The sequence below is a fragment of the Pyxicephalus adspersus genome, chromosome 3, assembly GCF_032062135.1.
Source record: "Pyxicephalus adspersus chromosome 3, UCB_Pads_2.0, whole genome shotgun sequence".
In the NCBI taxonomy this organism is placed as follows: domain Eukaryota; kingdom Metazoa; phylum Chordata; class Amphibia; order Anura; family Pyxicephalidae; genus Pyxicephalus; species Pyxicephalus adspersus.
This window is the reverse complement of record NC_092860.1, coordinates 24,251,665-24,275,750: the sequence shown is the minus strand read 5'-3', so window position 1 is coordinate 24,275,750 and position 24,086 is coordinate 24,251,665. Positions and strand designations below refer to the sequence as shown.

General features: G+C 39.0%; 1 protein-coding gene across 2 annotated transcripts; it reads right to left on the bottom strand.

Moving 5' to 3' along the window:
• Nucleotides 1-7,102: 7,102 nt before the first annotated feature.
• Nucleotides 7,103-22,302, bottom strand: COASY (Coenzyme A synthase). 2 transcript variants are annotated; one of them, XM_072403968.1, is made up of 10 exons: nucleotides 22,184-22,302; nucleotides 18,837-19,504; nucleotides 17,859-18,073; nucleotides 17,216-17,347; nucleotides 16,230-16,419; nucleotides 15,106-15,170; nucleotides 13,822-13,906; nucleotides 13,289-13,386; nucleotides 12,568-12,714; nucleotides 7,103-7,442 (listed from the first exon to the last, which is right to left on the bottom strand). In XM_072403968.1, exons 2-10 carry the CDS (start codon nucleotides 19,489-19,491, stop codon nucleotides 7,359-7,361), a joined length of 1,671 nt encoding a protein of 556 aa, XP_072260069.1. In that variant the 5' UTR covers nucleotides 19,492-19,504; nucleotides 22,184-22,302; the 3' UTR covers nucleotides 7,103-7,358. The 2 variants fall into 2 exon arrangements, with proteins under 2 accessions (XP_072260069.1, XP_072260068.1); XM_072403967.1 differs by lacking the exon at nucleotides 22,184-22,302 and adding an exon at nucleotides 21,592-21,741.
• Nucleotides 22,303-24,086: the final 1,784 nt, after the last annotated feature.

Here is a 24,086-nt window from a genome sequence, read left to right as displayed (position 1 = left end):
AATTATTACCAGCATTTTACAGACCCTGTAATTCCTTTCACAGGTAAAGCTGGGCTAAATGCCATCAAATACCCACTGCATTTGGCCTAAAATTACTCATGATTCTACATATCCCCCCAGACCAGATCATGGACCAGGAAGTGATGTAACATGGGATGAGACATCAGTCAAGGTCCCACTTCCATCTCTGGTGACTGAACCTTTGTCACTGACTGGCTAACTGATCTCACAAACAGTTATGTGACAAAACACTCCGTATTCTTCTCTTCTCTTTTATCCTGACACTCTCCAACATGTTTAAACTTTCATCTCTGGATTTCTAGCTGCCACCATATACTCTTCATTCAGCCTCTCTCAGTCACATTCCATTATTCAGCTCAGAACCCATCATGTTCCTTGTAGTATCATTTTGTATTTTTGAAAAACTGTTTTGTTCCACAGCAAGTATAACATTTTCAAACACGGACGGACCCATCATCTTCAGCAATATTTACAGAACTTTCCAAAACAAGCCCAAAACAACTGAAAAAAGAAGGGTGACAAATGCCAAGATGTGGGGACGCCAACAATTAACAAAGCATAACTGATCCAATAAACCTTCTCATCTACAACCACATGTATGCAGCACCCATGTGGGGTATTATTGAACCAGAAACAATTTAAGAGAAAATCATAATTTATATTGATTTACATAACTCGTTATATATAAAACAGCTTATTTTGTCACATGTATTTACCATACAGAACAATGATATATTGATAAGAACTTACAAATGTTCATAGTATTATACTAAGGTAGCTATTGAGTTGTTTTTGTATAATTCAAACATGGGTATAACCCATCATTCTGCACTGCTCTGTATTCAAATGCTTTTGCACTGTATTTTACACAACACTAATTATCTTCCACAATACTATCAATGTTACCATCACTTTCAACATAAATATTACGAGTCGCATGGTCAGTTTTCAAAGATTTAATTATATTCTCAACTTTGGTGCAACTCATCAGTCATAGCTCCAGCCCTACAGATGTCGGTCTCATTCAGCACTTTTAGTAAAGAAATCACTCCTACTGGGTCCAGATAAAGGCCTCCTGAAGAGCGAAGCATGGGCAAGGTGAATCAGTTCTATCTCTCTGGGGCCCCTCATCCTCCTATGTTTTCATGCTATATAAATTCTTCAAGAAGACCATTTGTAGCACATGAACTCTTGCTGTAACATCTGAATCACAGCTCCCTCCGCTGACCTCCACACATTTTGCTTTCAATGGTTAACATGGCAACATCATTCTCACTCCCCTGGTTTGACAATGCAGAAATCCAGATTTCCAGATTATTCTTATCTGGAATAAAAATTAGAGAATGTATACATCAGTGATGGCGAACCTTTTAGAGACCGAGTGCCCAAACTGCAACCCAAAACCCACTTATTTATCACAAAGTGCCAACATGGCAATTTAACCTGAATACTGAGGTTTTAGTTTAGAAAAAACAACTCATACATTAACATATTTTGCCCTAAAAGAAAAACACAATAACAGGGCTTTCAATGATACAAACAACTTTTTATTGAAAAGGTCATGTCATGTCAGGTAAGCGCAACCTGCTGATATGCAATGACATTGTAACCTTTCGTGTACTGGACGCACAGAACAGATGTCCATAAGTGTGGATGTCATTCATGCAATGTACAGCAATCGCTCTCTGTGACAGAACCAATCTATAACCCGATACCAGCAATGAGCACCAACTTGATAAGACTCATAACCTGATAAAACTGATAACCTGGATCAGGCCAATGGCCCATCTAGTCCAGTTCCTGTATCTCAAAGTGGCCCACATCTATAATATGGAGGTAGCACAAATCTATCAGGGCTAGTAACCGTGATGAACCTTACCTCCAGAAATCTGTTCAATCCCCTCCTAAAGGAATCTAGGCTAGATGCCATCACCAGGGTTCAGAATTACCATCTTCGTTTCTTTCGGTAACTAAGACATTGCCACTAAGACAGAAAATGATCAACATCTTCCAAGTAGGATGTAGCTGGCCAGCCAAAACCTGTCCTAGGTTATTAGTGCAGCATATTCTGTATACACCTAAACCTGCCAATAACCCCACTATACAGCTCATATGCTTATATGTTTAAGCTAGACGCAGAGTTATTTTATGGTTGTGAATGTTTATAACAGTTATATATGTATTTTGTTAACATAGGCAGAAAAGAGAGAGAGAGAGAGAGAGAGAGAGTTCCATAGAAGTAGACAAAAGGCTAAAAAAGGTATTTAATGCAGTTATATAGATTCCTGTAGTTTAATAGTTATTAGGGCTGTCTGCTGAACCTCTCATGTGTTTGCTCACAGTTCCACCATAATCACAATCATCAACATCAACATTATCATCACCATCAACATCATTATCAACAAACAAACTAACCAACTTCAACCATCATTTTGTGATCTCATTCAACACATGTTTGTACATAGACCTTCTGCTGCAGAATCAGCAGTGTTATATGAAGAAAGTTTGAAGTTATTAAAGAAGTTATTTGAAGTATTTGGTGTGCTCTTTAAACCTACTACTTTTATGGAACTGTACTAGAGGAATTATAGAGTAAAGACAGTCTGATCAGACTAAAGAGAGACAGAGATAATAATTCTTCTAATGCCACAGCGCACAAGGCACCTCATAGTGCTGCGCCTGCCACATAGGGTGCAGACAGCAAAAATAATAATAATAAATAACCCCATAGAGGTTTTAACCTTTCCCTGCTCTATGCAAGACTTTAAAAAATATGAATTGCCTTAACATACACTTTAATTATTCAATTTACTTTCAGTGTAATCAGTGAAGGAGAGGACATCACTGGGTAAATCAAAAAGCAGCCCAGAGTGAAGCTTAAGGGCTCACTCACATTATAGTAATTCAGGGAATACATACTAAACGCATGCCAATTGCAAAGCAATGCAGCACATTGCGCACAATTTTTTTAACCTCCCTGACCATACAATTAATGAGGATTTTTAAATGTAAAAGTAGTATATTTAAAAAAACCTCATTATTTTAAATATCCTGCCTGATCCCGCCTACCTTCCCAACGGTCTGGCCCTCGAACCTAAGACTCGCGAGCAGATGCCCTTGCGTCCCCAACATTCACACACCGGGGACATAGATGCCGGCTAGGCATCGCAAGGTTACGAATATGCCCGCTCAGCATCGGCAGGGGAAGAAGATCCTGGGCATCACTGGAGGATGCCGCTGGAATAGTGGAAAAAGGTACGAGTTTTAGTCTCCCTGGAATTCCACCCCAAGTGTGGCTCATGGTTACAGCTTTTGGTATGAAAAATCCACCCTGACACTTGGAAATACCGCCACGGAGGTTAAAGCACTGTGGACAGGGACAAAAATCTATCACAAATACAACTGAAGTTAAGGTAGCCTGTTCTTCATCTTAGTTCATACTGTACTTCCCATAACTAGGACAGAGCAAAACAAGATCCCCCCTCTGTGTCTGCCTACCCCCTCTCTTACTTTTCTTCTGTACTTTCACCCTTTCAATTCTGGATCAAGACATATCTGCTTCAAGCATCAGCTGCATCTCCTACCCACAGCCTGGTATTCTGAGGGTTACCTGATGGGTATCAGAGAAGGGAAATTCCACAGCCAGCATGGACTGACAGAAGGAATCATCTATTGTGATGTGGGCAGCACAAACGGGACGCTGGAGTGCCCACAGAGAGGACTCTGAGTGCTCCCTCTGGCACACGTGCCATAGGTTCACCACCACTGGTCTAGGATGATATTCTCATATTGATATGGAAAAAATGAAGGCTGGTGCCAGGATAGTGTGAGCACACACGCACATGAGTTGCGTTATCAGTTGTCACCCAATGGCTGAAGACAGATGTTTGATGCAGAGGAAGAGGTGGAGAAGATAGCAATAATGGTTATAAAGGGCCTATGTAGGGCAAGCAACTGTCAATGCTAGAGGAGGGCAAATAGGACAACCTGTCATTGGGTTTTTTTTAATGCATCTGAGGTTTATGTATTCTTTGATCTCATGTTATAGTCTGCATAATTGTTCCAAGTCAACAACAACCTTGCATACAGTAGCTATAGGAAAGGGTAAGCAATGGCAATAAAAAAATCCAGATGCCCCAATTTCCTCACATTTTCCAAACTGTAAAATTTATTTGTGTTCACTTTTATTTTTTAATCAACACATATAAGCTGAGCAGAAATATACTTAATGTAAAACACTATATATGCAGCAGAGTTTATTAAAGCTTATGTTCTAGTACAATGGGATTTGTGCAGAGTGCTGATGACCACATTTTGTTCTCAAGCTGCTTTTCCCTTTGGTGCCAGGCTAACTTTAGGCAAACTCTTACAATGAACTTCAATGTATAAATAATAAAAGTAAAGTAATGCTAACCTGGTAAAAATAAAAAAAAAACCAATACCATATCTATCTAGGCCTACATAAATCTAGGCCTGTCTGGTGCACTCGTCAGGGTTACCTTAGGCTGTCTAAATAGTCCTCCCAGCTTCTCCATTAGGCCCCATACAGACATCAGATGGATGTGGGATGATTGCAAACTGAAACAACCTGGTATAATTGTTTCCAGTGACAAATAACCAATCTTATGAGCCGTGTACATTGTATACACAAAGCCATTTTGTTCAATAGAGGGGGCAAAACGAATGAGAATCAGCCAAGTGGATTGATAAACAACAGAGGACCACTGTACACATTTATGTAGCGTCTGACTAAAACCACCTCTATGTATATTGTAGAGATAAAGAGAAAGGGTGGTATGCCATAGCTCAGCCAAGACAACTCTGCACGGCTGATACCATTCTATGCAGTTTCAGTTCAGCAAGGCAGCCAACAACAGAAAAATAGGTGCTGTATTTCAGCCAGCATCAGCAAGTTTTATGCTGTACTTGCATGAAGGACCAGCATGTAAAAAAAAAAACTTCTGTCTATTATAGCAGCCATGAGTGTATGTTTTTCTTCCAGCTGCTGATAGTCCAGTAGATATGATCCATCCTGGGTGCTTGGGACCTCCACTGTGTAAGGAAGGGGACTGGCAAGTCGCTGATATACACTAAGTGCTTAACTCTGAGCTCAGAGTCAAACACTGACTCCTCTGGCTGCAAAAGAAAAACTGATCTAAAGAAAAAAGACTTTAAATATTCAAACATTTTTTAAAAAAAAATTGTAAAAAGCCCAACTGCACACATACATAGGAACATACAAAACAATATTTGAGCAATACATAATAGGTATTACTTCAGGGCTCTAGCTACGAAAGAGTTAAAGAGATAAACATGAGGAATTCTGCATTTAAAGAACTAAAATGCACAGCTGAAAAGGTAGGTTTGGACACTTAAATTCTTTCTTTTTTGTTGGCTAGTGCTGGGCTTTCTATTTATTAGGTCTAGAATATTCTACAAAGCAAAGGTCTTGGGGGACAAAATGTATTACATGTTTATTAATAAAATACATTTTTTTAAAATACAAATGATCAAAAGTATTAAATACCATTGTCATTGTAATATATATTGAACAAAGAACATTGCATTCATTGCACACAGAAAATCATAAATTACAACAATTAAGAAGGGTTCCAACGTTACCTATCTACTAAAAAGGAAAGCTGCAGTAAGCAGCAGCCCAGCTGGTTATCTCCTGCATGGTGCAGGTGAATGTGAATGCGTAGCCACACTTATTTCATTTTGCACAGAGCAAGAAAGGGTTAAACTTATCAGGTTTGTATTTTGTCCCTGCTTCCCATTGAAGGAAAATTCTTCCACTTCCTGCACAATACAACTGAGTGAAATATTTCCAAAGTGAGAAAAATCCCCATTAAAACAGAGGACTGGAAGATTGCTTTTTACCACTTCTAGTGACAATTGTTTGATTTTTCTCAGTATCAAAAAAGAAAGACAAACCTAGGGTGAAAATTCTCAAAGATGATCCAGATCACAATAAAAAATAAAAACTGACAGGGGTTCTAATTTTTCACCCCTCTATCCACAACTTTTTAAGGATACATAGGAAAATGACAAATATGTAGGCAGCCATTGGTGATTTCCTCCTGAAAATGCTGGCTGGCTGTGGCTCCAATAAGGTTTGTCACAATGGACGCTATTCATATAAAAGGGAATTTGGCATTCCCTTAAACAATCCCTAGTGTGAATCAATTACTTGAAACACATAAACCTGGAAGACTCTCACAAGTGTGATTCCTTGTTTTATAGAGGCCCAATGTGGCCTCCTTGTGAAAGCCTGTAAATAAGAATTTTCTTGTGAATAGTAATGGAAGCCCATAACTTTCTCTCAGCATAGCTTTCTTTAAAACATTACAAAGCAGTTTTAGATTCAGGCACAGTGGAGGATATTTAACTGCACATACATTTTTTAGTCTATCGCCAAGATGCACAGCAATAGCAAGAAGGAAAAAGAATCTATTTAACATTTAAGGTATGGCTGGAGCCAGGGACTGCCTGTAAGAGAAGAAACTATTATCTGACTGTACATTTTTTATTTATAATTTAATGCATTTTATTTTTCTTTTTTTCACGTTTTTAATTCGGTCACATGATGCCTGTGTCCTCTTCCTCTTTGGAACTTCTCTTCAGTTATGCAATGACATCAGGGTTACTCTCTGCTTTATTATATTGAGTGTAGGGTTCATTGTGAACTGTACTCACCGTATGTCTTCAGAAACACTAGGCACCTATCAACAGAGAAGTGTGAGGACATTTCATGGTGGATTTAGGGAAGTTTATTTGCTGACTCCTTGCAAAATTCAAATATACCATGACCATTCAAGCTTTACATTAACATGCAGATATGTAGAACAAGTTTTGGTAATCTCTTATCTATTTATTTCTATTTACAGTCTACATTTAGTTCTATTCCCCCCAATTGACAATTTAAATCAATACATCCTCCCATATATTAAAAACATAACCATTAAAAAATCCTCAGGGAATAGAAGGCAAAATAAATGCTCAGGATTTCATAAATCATTTCCATTGATCTTTTTTTCCCCCAACCGCATGTACTGCTGAAGGAATCAAAAAGCATTCAAATATTTAATATTTTTAATTTACCTGTCAAAGATATGAAATATTTAAAAATGTCTGTAGCATCTGTAAAGTGCCTATTAGTGTGTTTGTAGCATCAATGTGTGAATGTGCTCAGACTGTAATAAATTCAACATACATAAAAATCACATCATACAGACATCAAAATGTGATGAGGGTTAAAATGAAAATATTCCATGAAAAAGAAAAAAAATATTGTTCAAAATAGAATTATCAGGCGATTTGCTGGAAATGTAAAGTTAAAATTTTGATTTTAAACTGGGGCTCGCATTGGAAGAATTCTGGTGGATCCTTTGCTGCAGAAGATCCCAGGCTTTATGAATCTGCAGGATAGAAAAGGACAAACATGATTAAGTTCAGGAAAGAATCAGCATACTCTAGTAAACTCCTAAGGCGCAAGGTGCAGTTTTCCCGTACATAGAACAAGCAGATATATTATTATAAAGGCTGAGGAGCAAAGCTCACATAGTAACTATTCTGGTTCTCTTCTTTTAATAGGATGTAGCAAAAAAAAAATAACCAGGGGGAAAAAATATTAAAACAAGTACATAAACAGTTGTGCAGCATATCCAATCAGAAACAATACACATCTCATCAAAAATACAATCCTTGTTTCGGAGCTCGTAGCGCTTCTGATTATTACAATCCAATGTCGCCTGGTCACAATTTTTGATGTGGCGATCAAGACTCCTGGGATACCTACTTCATGAATCCTGGGAGGGTCGGGCTACTCCTACTGCCCAAAATCCCGGGCATGTGCAAAGGGGCATTTTTTCCACCACACTTGCGCAATTAGATCGGCTCTCTTTTGTTTTCCCCTTCACAGCGGCTACATCACCTAATCTCGCACTTGCAGTGTTTGGAGTTTTTTTATTTTGAATTTAGTTGCGCTTTAACCCGACACATTAAACAGCAATAAAACACTGTTTTTCCTGTATGATATCTCTTCTATCATCCATTAGGAGTTTTACCAACCAACTCTCATTAAAAAGGTTCAAGTACAAGGTATTATTTCATGGGGAGAGTTCCCAAAAATAATGCACTCTTTTGCATGTTTCCAAGAGATAAGGGCTGGCTCATCTTTTATGGAGATCAATTTCAATTTTGTATGACCAAAAAGTTAGTAAAGACACATAGGTTCTACAATAATATCAAATCTGTTTTTGTATGCCATTTGCTATGGTGCTGCATTTTTGTGGTTTTGCATGACAGTTTTTGGCACTCCAATGGATATATTATAGAACCTATATTTCTTTACTAACTTTTTGATAACACTAGATTATTGTATCCTTTTATTATGTTAACAAAAGTATATTTGAGTATTGCTTTTTAGATCCTGCTTCATTTACTTTTTCATGAAATCATTTCATTTAAAATGGAGTATATCGTACATTATTGGTATATAACCTGTGCTGATTATAAACTGATGGATTTGTTAAATGTGCGCTACTTTACAGGAACAAAGTCCTATCAATAATTGTGCTGTCAGGGAATAAACAGTTTAATGTTGCTACCATAAATCATAGCTTAATATAGGTATTAAAGATAGTCCAAGGCCAATTAGCCTTCCAGTATATTTTCAGTACCCTAGGGACAAAAAGAGCAATCTCGTGCAGCTTCCTGCGGCTGGTACCTTGCTTGAACACATAGTGCTAGTTCCTAAACAGTGGCAGTGAAAGATACTAGTAACATTCACTGCTTTCCCTATTCATTCTCTACCTCCATTCTGCCTCAGAGAAGAGCTACATGTAGTGTCTCCCATGAGTAAGCAATTCCTTGGCACTAGGAAGCGGTAAACCCACCAATCTTATGGCCAGTGTGAAAAAAGCCTAATGCTGCAAGTGTGCTCACTACCGGAGGCACTGTGCCTCTTGCAAAGAATGTTCTTTAAAGTGGTGTGACACCAATGCAGGATTGGAGGTGGAAGGGAGATATATTTGCCCAAAAATCCTCTCCTCTGTGAAGTAGCAGATGGAAAACTCACCTGCGAGGTAATTAATGAAGCAGCACTGAGGGTGGGGTTATAACCCAGAGCCAGGAGCTCAGTCAGGAGCCTAATTTGGAGACACAGACAGGGATCTGTGCAGGCTCAGCCTGGCTTAGACACAGCCAGGTGGGGGGAGAGAGAGAGAGAGAGAGAGAGAGAGAGACACAGCCAGGTGGAGAGAGAGAGAGAGAGACACAGCCAGGTGGAGAGAGAGAGAGAGAGACACAGCCAGGTGGAAAGAGAGAGAGAGAGAGAGAGCTAGCTCTGTTTGGAGACACAGAGTCAATCTGTGAGGAGCTCTGCTGAGAGACTCAGAAAGTCGGTCTGGGTGACTGAGCTCAAGTCAGTTGGTGTGAGTGAGCTCAAAGAGTGAGTAGAAGGTTGCTGCAAGTTTTGTTTGGAGCTGACAGGGAGAAGCCCTCCAGCTGATAGACAGGAAAGTCTGATGTTTAGCAAGTGCCAGACAGGCAAGGTTTTTGTTTGCTATTTTTTGTTATGTTATCCGCAACCTTTAAATAAACCTGACTACAAGTCAGCTTACCACCTTTACCTTAGTGTGTGATCTGAACTGGTTGAATCAGACAAGTGTCCTTTGACCCCAGCAAAGGCATCCTAAGCAAAACCCCTTACAGTGGTCAAACATTAGCCAGTTGTCTGCAAAGTAAGGTTCCTTTTAACTCTGGTGTTGGACAGGAATGTGCTTTTGTGAAAGATCAAAGGTTTAAAGACTGACAGTCACAGAAGATAAGTACACAAAACACATCTATTACAATACTAGGTGTGCATTTGATATAGTGTGAATGAAGGAAACAATACATCAGAAAGACATTGTAAAGGTCAGATCATGTGTCAGGGGCTATGTGTGTGTTTCAGAATGAGAACACGTATGAGGAGGTTAAACAATTTGTTATGCATGGAGGTCCTCTACATCAGTGGTCCCCAACCCCTGGGCCGGTGCCAGTTTGTGGTTGGTGAATTGGGGGCGCAAATAAAAAGAGGCAGAAGCGCTAGCAAACGATAACTCTCCTCACACTGCTTACACAGGAGCTGCTCAAAAATGGCAGAGCAATGTATGTAAGGCTTACACGTCTCTGCCATTCCCAGCAGCTCTAACACCTGACAGCACACTATCTCTCTTACACGGCTCTGCTATTCTCAGCTAGAGGGAGCTACTGAGAATAACAGGTTAGTGTAAACTGTACATATATTAGGCCGTGGCAAAATTTTATATGTTACTGGGTCCTGCTGTCACAAAGGTTGGGGACCACTGCTGTACAAAAATGCAACTTATAAGGAAGTTTAAAATTCAACTGATTTTTCAGTTCAAAATAGACCTTACATTTCTGGTGACTAAAACAAATGTAGCTTCAATTCTAACAACTCATCTTCTTTAGAAATCATGTTGCAGAGAAGAATCCTTACTCTTTGTGTGAAAGCAGTAATCTCACTGCAGAGGCCCAATTTTTCCTAATGCAGAAACACTGCAATCAGCACACTCACAGTAAGCTCTTACTGTTTGTGTCTCCAACCTCTGCAGTATGACTACTGTTTCTATACAAAGAACAAGGGTCTTGTTGGAGGGACACAGGCCTTTCAAGGTAAACTGTGGCTGCTTTGCAGAACAAACTGCAGGACTTTGTGAATTCCTTGTTTGGACGTGTCTACCAGAAATTTAACAGATTATGTTCAGCTGGACTTTAAACATGCAAGAAACAATAAGTTAAAAAGGTTTCTACATTTTACCTCAAATAAAAAATGAGAAACTGACACAGTCAGCCATGTGACTGTCATGTTCTGTTAATGAATACTCAAATAAAATAGCGTATCAGAGATCTCTGAGGAAGATCTTGGATATTATTAATAAACAAGATTTATATAGCGCCAACATATTACGCAGCGCTGTACATTAAATAGGGATTGCAAATGACAGACTAATACAGACAGTGATATAGGAGGAGAGGACCCTGCCCCAAAGAGCTTACAATCTAGTAGGTGGGGGAATTTCACAAACAATAGGATGGGAGATACGTAGTGGTGGGAAGTAGTGGTGGTTTCAAATGACAGAAGAAGACGGGTAGGCAAGTTTGAAAAAATGGGTTTTGAGCGCTCTTTTAAATGAGCATAAAGTAGGAGCAAGCCGAATAGGACGAGGAAGACCATTCCAGAGAGTTGGAGCAGCTCTAGAGAAGTTTTGTATCCGTGCATGTGATGAGGTTATGAGTGAGGAAGTCATTAGTAGGTCATTGGAGGAGTGGAGAGAGCGTCAGGGGGAATATTTTTTTACCAAGTCAGAAATGTAAGTGGGACAATACCTGTGTAGGGATTTGAAGGCAAAGCACAGGAGCTTAAATTTGATTCTAAGGTGAAATGGAAGCCAATGGAGAGAACTACAAAGAGATGCAGTGGAAGAGGAGCGGAGGGAAGGATGGATGAGTCTGGCTGCAGCATTCATGATAGATTGTAGAGGAGAGAGCCGGGTTAGTGGAATTCCAGCGAGAAGTATGTTACAGTAGTCCAGACGGGAGATGATAAGAGCATGTACAAGGAGTTTGGTGGTCTCAGGGGACAGGGATAAACATGAACCCCATCAGGTATGGCCTGCATATGCATAGGTATGCATGTATGTTCATCAATATGATACTTTGAATGATTACTACAAAAGAATCAGTAATGTTTGTTTCTTCACTAGAAAGAACAGAGAGCAAGCTCATCTTACACCATGCTAAGCACAATATAGAGCTAGCCGGATTGTTTACCACATGTGAGAGCTGCTTACATAACCTGATCAGCCTGTCAAGTTGAATGACTTAAATATTTAAACATTAAAAGGTATGTGTGCGTATGTGACCTGCAAACCGCTCTACTAAATGTAGAGTCCTAAAAATGAATGGCCTGCTTTAAATCCAACTTCCAAGAAAATAGCTAAAAACATACATGAAATACATACACATTATAAGAACATTTTTATCTGCCAAAAGGATATGTAATTCTGTCTTTCCAGTCCTGGGATATGTATAATTTTGTGCTTTAAATAAGCCTGGTGTCCAAACAGTACAAAACTTTTCTCTCAAATGTATGTATATCTGTATACTGTATACTGAGGTTTAAAGGAAACCTGCACCAAGTTGAATGGTGGCTACCATTGTGGACCTCCTTAAAAAATGTTTTTAAGGTTTCTGACCTTGAGTGAACATGCAGTGAAATGTAAATAATTGGTTTCTTTTACAATTAAACCATCCTCCTTGCAAGACGTTTTACAGTGCAAGTGTAGCTCAGTGTTCATTCTCCTGAGATAAATAAATTCCAGTGCATATGTGTGAGTTTCTTTTAGAATAGCCAAAGATGATAAACCTGGAGAATATTTTGGAACTAATGAGGAACCTTGTGGACATCATATCACTAAAAAGGAAGAGTGTTGTAAACGGTTTTGATTCTCTTTCTCATAAATCAAATAAACTGACCTGTATCTGTGTGATCTCTGGCTCCCAAAGGGTGCAAAGAATCACATTCGATAAAGCTACCCGCTCACTGTTAGACATCTGGCTGGCCAATCTGTTCTTCGCAGAATCCTCGGTGACGCCATCTCTGTTCATTATACGCACCACTGCCTAGAAATCAAACAGATGACTCTTAATAAGCATGCAAGATACACACATCAACTCAAAGAATTACACTACAAAATGGCTCCATACAGAACATGACTTAAAAAATCATACGTTTACTATAGTATGTCCAATGTTACATGTTTTTTATCTATATTTACAATCCATTATTCTATAAACTTACATTACTACCATATACAAAAAAGCAAGAGTCCTCCCCTTATGATAAGATAATTAACAGAACGAGCAAGGTGATGTACCGGTATACCCTGTCTGGTAACGAAGGAAGAAGGGCCAATGAAAAGTCAGATTGTATGTCAGCCTGAGACAAGTCTTACAAGGTTTGGAGGTATGAACAGTTGGTGAGGTTTAGGGGTTATATGGAAGTGAGCTCTAGAGGAGAGAGAAATATATTAAAGTTTGAAAAGCAGGCGGCTTTGTAGGGTTGTCCACTGTGTAAACAACACCTATAGTTCCCGGTACCATGAAAGTGTGCCAGAATCCTGGAGACCTTTTTATATAGGTAAAGAGAAAGAAGAAAACAATTAGGAATGCAATAAAAATTAAAGAATCCATTCACCTCTTTTTCTGGTATGACCACTGTCCAGATTTCATGAACCATATTATCCCAGCCGGCTTCTAGAAGAACAGCAGCATCCAGCACACAAACTGATTTTCCTGGGTTACAGAAGACAGTTTTAAAGGATACATTACAGAGAAGTGAAAGGAAGGAAGACATGGGGGATTATCTGCATAGCCAATAATGTACATTATATTGTTTTCTTATAATGTCCTATTACAGTGTGTGAAATAATTTTTGCAGCTTTAATACCCTTAGGAACATATAATATATTTAAAAAAGCCTATATAGAAATGTTTTTGAAATGAAGACACGTTCTAGAACCAACTGCAGATGATTACATTTCCATCAGCTTGTCACTTCAAAGTATAAAAGGATCAGACCTAGAATCAGGCTTAAATTGAAAGATTCCACATCAGATCAGTTGGCCAGAGTGTGTCAGGAAAAGTGTTGAGTCCCTGCCAAGTGCAAGATTGGAAAATGATCACTTTATATCAATGTATCTCCTAACACAAGGTACAATATGAGCTTACCATCAGCAGCTGCTTCTTCCACAGCCTCTTTAGCTAATTCTGCAATTGCTGGCCAGACTATATCTGTCAGACGCTTTAATTGGTCCTGAAAGGAACAAGACAGCTTTTAGTAAAAATAATGTTATATTTGCTAATACTAATTCAAATTTTAAAAAAATTAACAACCACAATTATTGTTTACCGTTACAGACATTAATACGAGCATTACTGCAATATCTGTGCATTTATTCAATTCCTTTCTTCATAACTAGAAAAAATAATGAGAAAGTTCTGCAGTACCTAAGCTGCCTATACATTAGTCACTTGATGCACGATGATCTGGTAAACAATCAATAGTTAGTTAACAGATATTATTTACTTGTGTACTTAGATATCAATCAGATTTTAACAAATTCCAGGTTTGGGGTGATTGCAAAATCGAAACCCACATCATACTTTCCTTTCAGTTCAGTAACCAATGAGAACAACAAGCTGTAAGCCTTTGCTATGGTACACATTGGTCTGTGATCCAACTGTTCAGGGATAGAAGGACCCTCAACATTTACCTGTTGCCGATTCGTTTTTACCACAGTATTGTTATCACTGTCTATTGTTTTATTAGGTATTGTTGCATCAAACCATGCAGTGCCAAGCACTAGTTCTGCCTCGTTGTTAGGGTACACATCAGGGAGCATTTTTATTGGCCGGTGGTCAACAGGTTGGCTACCTTTACAATAACGCAGAACCTATTTTCTTCCTGTTCTTGTCATTCTCCACCGACCACTTTCGTGCCTTTATATCAAAATTTTATCAAAACAGATATCAATATTTGATGAGTTTAGGGTAAATATTGATTGAAAAATTTTAATAGATTGTTGTTAGATTCAGAACTTTAATTCAATCTAATATATTACAAATGTCTAATAGTGCATGGTGATTTAGACTGTCACAGTTTTACCTTCTGCAATTAGCATTAAAAAAAAACACTTCTGTATGTTTCTGCTTCTTGGAGTTTAGTAGAAGGACACACCTCACTTATCTTTCACATGTGGGCAATAAATCAGTTTGTTCGAGTGACTTTTATAGTTTCAGAGTATCTCATTCCAATACCAAAGGAACATCATTTTCAAGACTTTATGTAACATTCTAAAAAGTGACATATTTAAAGTTTAGTTTCCAGGTGACATAATCATAAAAATCTGATACAATCATAAAGAGCTGGGCAGTTAGAGAGACCGCTGACATTACTAAAAGTAAAATTGAAGATAAATTAAAGGCCAAATAAGTACATGATTAAAAATTTACCTTATTTTCAAACACTTTCCTGGCAATAGCCCTCCTGTCAATGGACCCATCCGGACACAAGACATCTAAGGAGCAAGAAAGGATACTAAAAAGCTGCTTGTGTGGATTGCTAGCATGAAAGTTTATTTTTTATATTATGAAATATTCATCCCCTTTGTAACAATAATACTCAGACATTTATTCATGTTTAACCCCCCTGGTGTTCTAATTCTCTCCATATTTCCATGCAAAAAGCGTTACTTTTTTTGCATGAAAATTTATTTTACATTGTAGGCTATAATTCTTCGGCATAATTCACTGAAATATGTCCAATATTTAATACATTTAATAATAAACTTTAAATAAAAAAAAAAAAAAAATAATCAGTTTAAAAAAATGAAACATATTATAACTGTACAGTAGCATGTATATTAAATATATAATTATATATATATTATATGAAGATTTCTTTGTATTGGACTCAATATAGCTATTTTGTATTGAATCCAATACAAAATTATTTGATTTTCCGACGCTCCTCCCGCATCAATGTCACCAGGAGATTCACGGTTCACGGCTAAAGATCGAAGAGGAGGGATTTGTCCCCAGGACAGAAGGACGCCGGGGGAAGCTGACAGAGCAAGGCAAGTGTTTTTTTGTATTTAAAGCAACCCAGAGTGTGACTCGGGATTACCGCTTTTAGCAATTAAAGTCCACCCCCACTCAGGATTACCACTAGGGGGGTTAAGCTGGTTTTTATTGTTGAGACATTTGGGTTGCATTTTTGTTAATAGTAGATATTAGCATGATGAAGTTAAAAGCTGGTTTGATTACCTTTTCTCTGGTGCTAATCTGATGTAAAGAGAATTCAATATAGTTAGCCACCCATCCCGAAAATTATTCAAATAATCAATTCATCAATCAATAATCAATTCATACTGAGACAAAATATCATATTTGGTTTGATAAAGAACAAGTCAATACTGTTAACAAAACAAAGATAAGCGTGGGAACACCCAGCAATCTTAGTACCAGGACCAACCCAACTGGTAATATATTGACATATCCATTAGCACTCACAAAATGGGGTTTCAACTGCACTAAATTTATAACAAACAAACCTCAGTTATGTATGTGCAGTATACCTGTGCCAAACTCATCAATGACTGGCTCATATGCTGGTCCTCCAGGTCTATAACTCTGATGTCCTAATTTATCACAGTCTATGACAGCAGCTCCAAGGGCCTCCAGCCTTTTTGCAATGGAAGACTTCCCACTGCCGCTTCCTCCTGTTAAACCAATGACGTAAGGCCGGGGTGGGATACTGGGGTTCACCTGAAGAAATAAGAACCAGTTTTCACTTGTGAAAGATAACATTTTTATAAACATTGATTTGTGTGCATGAATAACTTTTAATATTTTAATAATGTATATTGTGGGGAAGCCATATTTGCCAATTTAATATGCAGTCCATTGCTTCCTGATATGCATCATTAGATTTCCCTTTAAAAATCAGTACACACACAAGCAGTTGGAAGGGAAGTGACGTTATCCACAGTTAAAAATCCAAAACACTCAGCCTTCTGTAAGTGCCAACCACAGATAGCCAAGCAAAGTGTATACCCACTGACAATAGAAGGTGGAACAACATTCAATGGGCACAGATTAAATTTCTGTATTATTATAGTAACACCATGTTATAAAGTGCTGTACAGAGGAAGCATTCATACTGCTGGCCCAGGGGAACCCATGCAGTGACAAGGACAGATGTAAATGTTCTTCCTAGTCGAGATTCCAGTGAAATGTATTGGAACCCCTTATTGATGAATTCTAATAGATCCCCAAAAACATGCAGTTAGGTTAATCAGCCTTCCCTTAAAAATTGTCATTAAGCTACGTTAATGCAAGATGACGATGACATTAGATTGTGAGCCCCTTTTAGGAACAGTAGGTGATATGACTATGGACTTTGTAAAGCAATGTGTAATATGTCGGCGCTATAGACATACTGGATAATAAAAACAATAACTACTAAAGTTTGTCATCTGTTACCTGAGTTAATAAACATAACACAAGATACACTAAATGAAGCAGAAAAATACAGAAAAACAGTATTAAGAAGTATTCTTACAGCTGGAGGTTTCAGCAGTGTCCCCAATAATCTGTTCCTTAGGCTGGAAGAGCTAATTTTCTCCTCTTCATTTTCAGAGTGTTTAGGATCTGAAACCAGCTTGATTTCATGAACATCCAGTTCCTCCAGCCCCTAGAGAAGGAAAAGGAACTTTATCTGTAAACTAGATGTAAACATACATAAACAGAAATAATTTCATTTCTATACTTGCTTTGCAAATGATCAGCTTCTAAAGTTGATGCATAAGGTAGGTGCTCCTTTGTGGGAAAAGTCTCAGAAGTAGATTGGTATTTAGTTATACAATTAACATTGGAAAGCACAATGGCTCAGTGGTTAGCACTCTGGCCTTTAAATCTCGGCCAGTACACTATCTGCATGGAGTCTGCAGGTTTTCCCAGTGTTTGCGTGGGTTTCCCCCAGGTACTTCGGTTTCCTCCCACATTCCAAAAACATGCAGTTAGAATAATTGGCTTTCCCCAAATTGACTTTAGACCATGTAAATGACATAACTGAGGTGGGGACCTTGCCTGACACCTAAATACTTTAGTTATGTGCACTGCTGAACTAAATATATACAAAATCTTTTACACAAAAAATAGGACAAAACAAAGTCATTTTCCATAAAGCACTATGACAGATTTACATTTTCTAGACGCCTCCTGTTCACAGACTGTCCTCCCTTGTGGGTCTCTTCGCTGACCACAATGCATTTCAGGTCTGGGTCAGTGACTGAAGGTCCATAGGGATCAGTGATAGGCACTATGTCATAATTAAGTGAGGGCTTCACATCAACTAGGAACTGGGATAATTTATCAACTCTCCTGTCAAAAGGCTCAATCAGCTCCTTCAGGATTTTGTCTGGAAAATTAAAAAGATAGTTAAACCTGAAACATTAGGCCCCATTATTGTAATTCAGCAAAACACAAGTTAACAAACATGGCGTAAGTAAGTGGGTTCTAGTCCCATTCAATCTAAATGGCCTCCCAACACATGCTTTGCAGACCACCCCAACCCATATACATACACATATAAATATCCCCTAGACTACTGGTGAACTGATCTACTGTACTGTTACCAATGATCTACTGATACTGATGCCTAGATGGCCCAGGCCCCAAGACCTGATATACTGATTACATGATCAAGAATCAATCTGATTTGCTCCCGACTGTGAGAAGGATATTTTATTCCAGAATTATGTATGCAGTGAGCCTACCAACAGATTTTAAACTACAGGACAAAGTAACAACCAGGCAGGTCTCTCTACGTGGAATTTGGGATAGCTGAACATCTAATAACTGTATTGAATTGTTTCTACACTGTATTGAACACAAAGTAAAAATAGGTGGTCAAAATATGATGTCGGACGGTTGGTGTAGAAGGAAGCATGGGTGCAGTGAAGAAGTGCTTCCAATGCAGTGCTGGTCAGTACTAACATACCTGGTGGTTCCACAATGCAGAATATCCTAATAGTGATAAAGCCCTAGAAAACTTAAAATTACCATTAAGTGAAAACAAAAAAAAATTGTCCAACGTTTGCTTGTAAAACACAGAAGTTTCTTTGTATCAGACCAAGGTGCGTCGTCTATAGTCACCTAAACACACAGAAGAATTTACTTACTGTCCAGAAGCTCTTTATCAGCAACACCAATGAGAAGACGCTTTTCAGACAGCAAACAGCAAACACTCAGCAGGATTTTATGGGCACTGTGCAACCTATCAAATGTTCCTCCTACCACAACATCACTGTGACTCTGCAGTAGCGTTCCTTCACTTTCTGGTTCTTCAGGAATATCGTCATCTCCTTGTTCATAATCCGGATACAATAATACTGATATTAAATTTGGATGACAACTATAACAATTTGTTGCATAGCGCTCAAGCTGTTGCTTGGCAGGGTTGTACTGTCCACCATCACTGGTCTGAAAGTCTGTAAGGACCACTTCTGGAGGGTGCGAGAGGTTCTGCACAGAGGAGAGGATCTGCTGGCTGTTGCTTTGGTTTTTAATATTGGTTAAAAGTACACGAACATCCAAATTAGAGTGAACGTCGGCATCCGAATAGAGTTTAGAAATGAGCTTACAGACTTCAGTAGTTGCGGGAATGTAGGTGGAGCTAGGTTGAGAAGAGCCAGTGAGGAGAAGTCCTGGTTGGAAGTGAACATAAAGAGTGTCTTGGACAATCTTTGCTGCAGAGGCTAAAATGGGTGCCAATCTCACAGACAAGGCAGAGAGGGGAGATGTTAAGACCAGAACACCTGAGCGAAAAACGGACATTATGGAAAGATACCTGAAAAGGAAAAAAAACAGAAAGGACAATTATAGGAATGTTTAATATATTGTATTTCAAGATGTAAAAGCTGTATGTACAACCTGTACGAAATGTGCTAGAACTAGAGTGGTGTGGTTAAAGCGTATGTAACAAATTCAGCCATCACATTTAAAGACTGGTAAACTGCAATATATTACTTTTGTGTTATTAGAGTTAGGCTGTGTTGTGTATACAGCTGCATTCTTTGTGTACTTTTATTTACTTGTCACTGTCTTGCTTTTCTTTCCAGCAACAAAACAGTGACAGGTGAAAATGAGCATAGCTCTGTTCTATGGAAAGGGGCGAACAAGAGATTGGCACCCCATTGTGCTCTTCTCCATTGACTTGTACAACGGTCATTCTCCATGGATGCATCCTGACGACGTCTGCTGAACACTCTACACACGTCAGATCCCTGATGGGACAGGAGCCCAATTGTTTGAAACAAGAATCTTTTCAAGTGTGTACATAGCCTTAGATACATTTTAAGATATGGAGAAAGTTTGAATTTACCAGTAAAGGGGTTACTGGGACAGTAATTTAGTCTCCAGACTGTGGACACATGTTCTTCACACCTTAACCCTGCTCAAGTAAAAATAGTAGAAATCTTCTGCATATGCTATTGTGGCTGAGCAGTTAGCACACTGGCTTTTGCAGCTCTAGGGTTCCAGGTTTGAATCTTGGACCAGGACAATATATGCATGGGGTTTGTATGTTCTTCCCATGTTTGTGGGGTTTTCTCTGGGCACTCTGGTTTCCAAAATATGCAGTTAGGGTAAAGCGTACCTAAACCCAAGATTCTTAATTTACATAGAAGGGTAGACAAACCTTCTATATAAAGTAAAAAAGGGTGCAGCACTGCCCCTTAATGGAAGGGCAAAGCCTCCTGGGATACCTACGTCACGCATCCTGGGAGGCTCCTTCTGCGCATGCCCTGATCTCCGAAGGGGCATTTTTCCACCAAGGGGAAAGAGATGCCGATCTCATGCATACGCAGTGAGATCAGCTCTCTTTTTTTCCCCCTTCACAGTGGCTACATCACCCAATCCCATCCCCCGCACAGTGCGAGATCGGATGATGGAGAAAGAAGACCAAAGAAGAAGATGGAAGAGAAGAAAAAAAAAATGGCAGCACCCAGCGCTTTTTTTTTTTTGAGAAAGCACCAGGACGAAGAGGAATTCCAGGACGACTCTGAACCAGATGACGTGAAGGACCAGTGCCATGGAGGGATCTGTGGGATTAAAGTTAAGTGTAAAGTTTTTATTTTAAATTTAGATCTGCTTTAAGGGGGCTTCTGAATATCAAATAAAACCCCACACCTTCAGACCCCAGTATGCTGATCCCTGGCCTACCAATGCACCTGGCTGCCCTTGGAGCAAAACTAAGATGTTTGGCTATCTGTAAAATCATGACCCACTCACCACTAAGCCCAGTTGGTGGGAAAAAAAAAACAGTCCAGGGAGAACAACAATAAGTGTTGCAAAGTGCTGCTGAAAATTCACAATTTTTGCTGTGTAGTGAATGCAAAAAAAATTGTCATAATACACACACACAGCAGTGGCTGCTTTTGTAAATGAGTGTTGATAAAGTAAACTCAAATACAGCGCTGGACAAATACATTAATCATATTTACTTCGTCTGCAAACAAAACGCACTGAAGTCAAAAAGGATCTGATGAGCTGCGTTGGGGACCTGATGGGCCACGTTCATGTTCTGATCACACGCAGGAAGACAGCTGTTTACACCAAACCTCAGAGCTGTGTTTCTCAGGGCTCCTCCAGAAGTTGCTAGGGATTCCTTCAGCAATTTGTGCTTCTCAGTTTATAATTTGTAATTTTTTACTTCACATAAAAGGGTGGATAACCCCTTAATTTAAAGTTTTTTTTTTTTATTTTAAGCAAACACCAAAAAAAAAAAAAAAAAAAAAGCCAAGGGTGCAAAACTGCCCCATTAATTCTTGATCTCCTCGGCGATCAAGAGTGAATAGGAGTGCAGAAGGAGCCCTTTCATCAATATATAAAGAAAATTGTCGATGTTGCACATGCGCAGTTTTTTTCTCAACTTACATCACCCGATCTTGCGTCTGCGCAGTAGATCAGGCTACATAGGAGGAAGAACACAGAAGAAGAGAGGAGAAGATGGCGGCACCTGGCGCTCCCACTGCCAGGATACAGGGACGGCGCAGGACCCATTGTAAGTAACCTTGCGACGGATACCTTGATCTGCGGGATTGAAGGGAAGTGTGAATTTATTGCTTTGGGTTCACTTCCGCTTTAAGAGACCCCAATGATCTTTTTGGCTATCTGTAAAGGTGACATTCTTCCCACTGGCCAGCAATACCATTCTTCCTACTGTCCCCCACACTATTATACTGTGATCTGTGGATATAGTAATTATAGCCGGGGTCTCTAATGATCTGACAGATATTTGAAGGGTCCCCCCCATGGTAAGAAGGTTGACATGCATAGCGGGGCTGATTTCCAGCTGCCCAATGCCACCAATTGCCCCTTCTGTGTATATTGGCCCTGCAGACATTAAACCACAGCCATTAATCCTGCATGCATGTCCTACATGCCATTACACTGATATCTATAAACAGGCCGAATGGGATGTGAGTCATGTAAAGTGCAGACATGGAGACATACAGCCAATAATTACCTGCACGGCCTTCAGAGCTGCCCCCAGCAGGTAGACAGCCAGCTGCCCCCTCCACCCTCCGGGTTCACCTTCCTTCCACTCACATACCCCACTCATTGACAGGGCACGGGGAATTTTTTTTCAACAAAACCTTTATTGAAAACAAAGTCAGTCAGAAAGTCATGTCTGCAAAACGTCCATATTGTTGTGGATATTTCCATAGAGATGTGTTAGCTTTGGGCTACAAGAAAATGGCCACCACATCCCATTCAAAAATAATGTTTTAATATTTACGTGGAGGTAGCGTGAAGAAGCAGTTTTAATCCGGTGAAAGGATTCTAGAATCGAATAATTCATGTGTAAATTAGTCCGGGCGCTGCTTTCTGTGGAGTGAGATGATGTGGAGCTTTGTATGTACATGTAATGTGTCATAGCTGCCGCTATGTGGCAGCATTGTAATAGGAATAATACATGGCAGCTGCAGCTAATGAAGAAGTCATTTGGAGTTGTAATTATTTGTGCAAATGTCTTAATTTTTACACCTCTGGTTATATGTTGTGTCTATAATAGAACTTTAATCTTAAATTTATTTGATCAGTAAGGTCATTTTTGCATGCCTGATCGCTCTGGTTTCTGGCAAAAAGTTGAGCTGCACATGTGCATTGTCAACTTTGGTTGCCAGGATACCCGGCATTCCTGGTTTCCTTTGAATGGACCAGGATGAATGAATGCTTGCGCAGAATTTACGTCATCCCGACACAGCCAATCAGGATCGTCTAGAAAAGGAAAAAGCAAAGCAAGATGGCGGCACTGCAAAGTGGAAAAGCGAGTCGGCCTGGGTTTAGTTCTATTTTAAACCAAAAATGTGTGACCGGGTATTGATTTATTTTTTTTACAAAAAACCTATATGTGCCTGGCATGATTTTCTAATGGAATCCCTCCATGCAAAGTGGATACAACACAACTCTTTATTATTAATATTAAAAGTAAAATATTATGATTATTATTTTTATTATTTAAAGCGGGCGTAAACTAAACTATATTTTTTTACTTTAAAAGAATAGACAGATAGACAACGTGTATCAGGACCTAATGGGGGGTGCAGAGCCCCTCATTCAGGATCTGCGAAAATAAAGGTAAATGAGATTTTTTTATTTTTCAGTTTAGTTCCACTTTAAGTATCATCTTACTGTGTTTTGTGAGCCCTTCCCTGATCACTTCTTCAGAAGGAATGGAAGATTATTGGATTTACATCACAATGCCGGGGTTAGGAGTTATAAATATCCACATACTAGATGCCCCACTTACCCCTCCTCTCCAAACCAAACAAAGGAAATCGCATCTCTAATTAAAAATAAAACATATTTAAATAAAACTTTGCATTTGCATTTTCAGCTTTATGGCTTAGGATCGCAAAAATGGTAAAGCGGACTTATAACTAAAATTTTTACTTTACACGACAGGGTAGACAACACTTTTATGTAAATTAAAAAAAAATGTAAAGCCCTTCCAATTCTGTCTTTATCGCTGTTGTCAATACCGCCTGAAGAAGCCCTCTTGGCGAAACGCGTTGTGATATGAGACAATATGTTCTTTCTTTCTTTTTTCATTGTAGGGAAACCAATGTATAGAAAGAGGTCCTACATCCCATGATGAATTAAGGAGTCTGAACCTATCACTAATTATTCGTTAATAATTTATTGTATGACTGTGTGTAATATATCTTGTTAATATAATATAATTTGAGTTGCTGAACAAAAAGCTCCCTTCTTTTCTTTCCTTTTAAACTTAAGCCTTTAAGCTTGACAAAGCTGTGGTGTTGCTTGACTTGGTACTGATTTCCTGATATATTTATCTGGGTGAAATTACTCTAAAGCCAAATGTAGCCAAGTCAGTTCTGGGGGGCTGATATAGCTAATCATTC

What these genes read in the sequence shown, in the direction of transcription:
- COASY (XM_072403967.1), bottom strand. An exon ending in GGAAAGTGTTTGAAAATAAG is followed by an intron (nt 13,907 to 15,105) that starts GTAAATTTTTAA and finishes TGTTCCTTTCAG; the next exon opens with GACCAATTAAAGCGTCTGAC. An exon ending in CAGAGATCACACAGATACAG is followed by an intron (nt 7,443 to 12,567) that starts GTCAGTTTATTT and finishes TCTATCCTGCAG; the next exon opens with ATTCATAAAGCCTGGGATCT.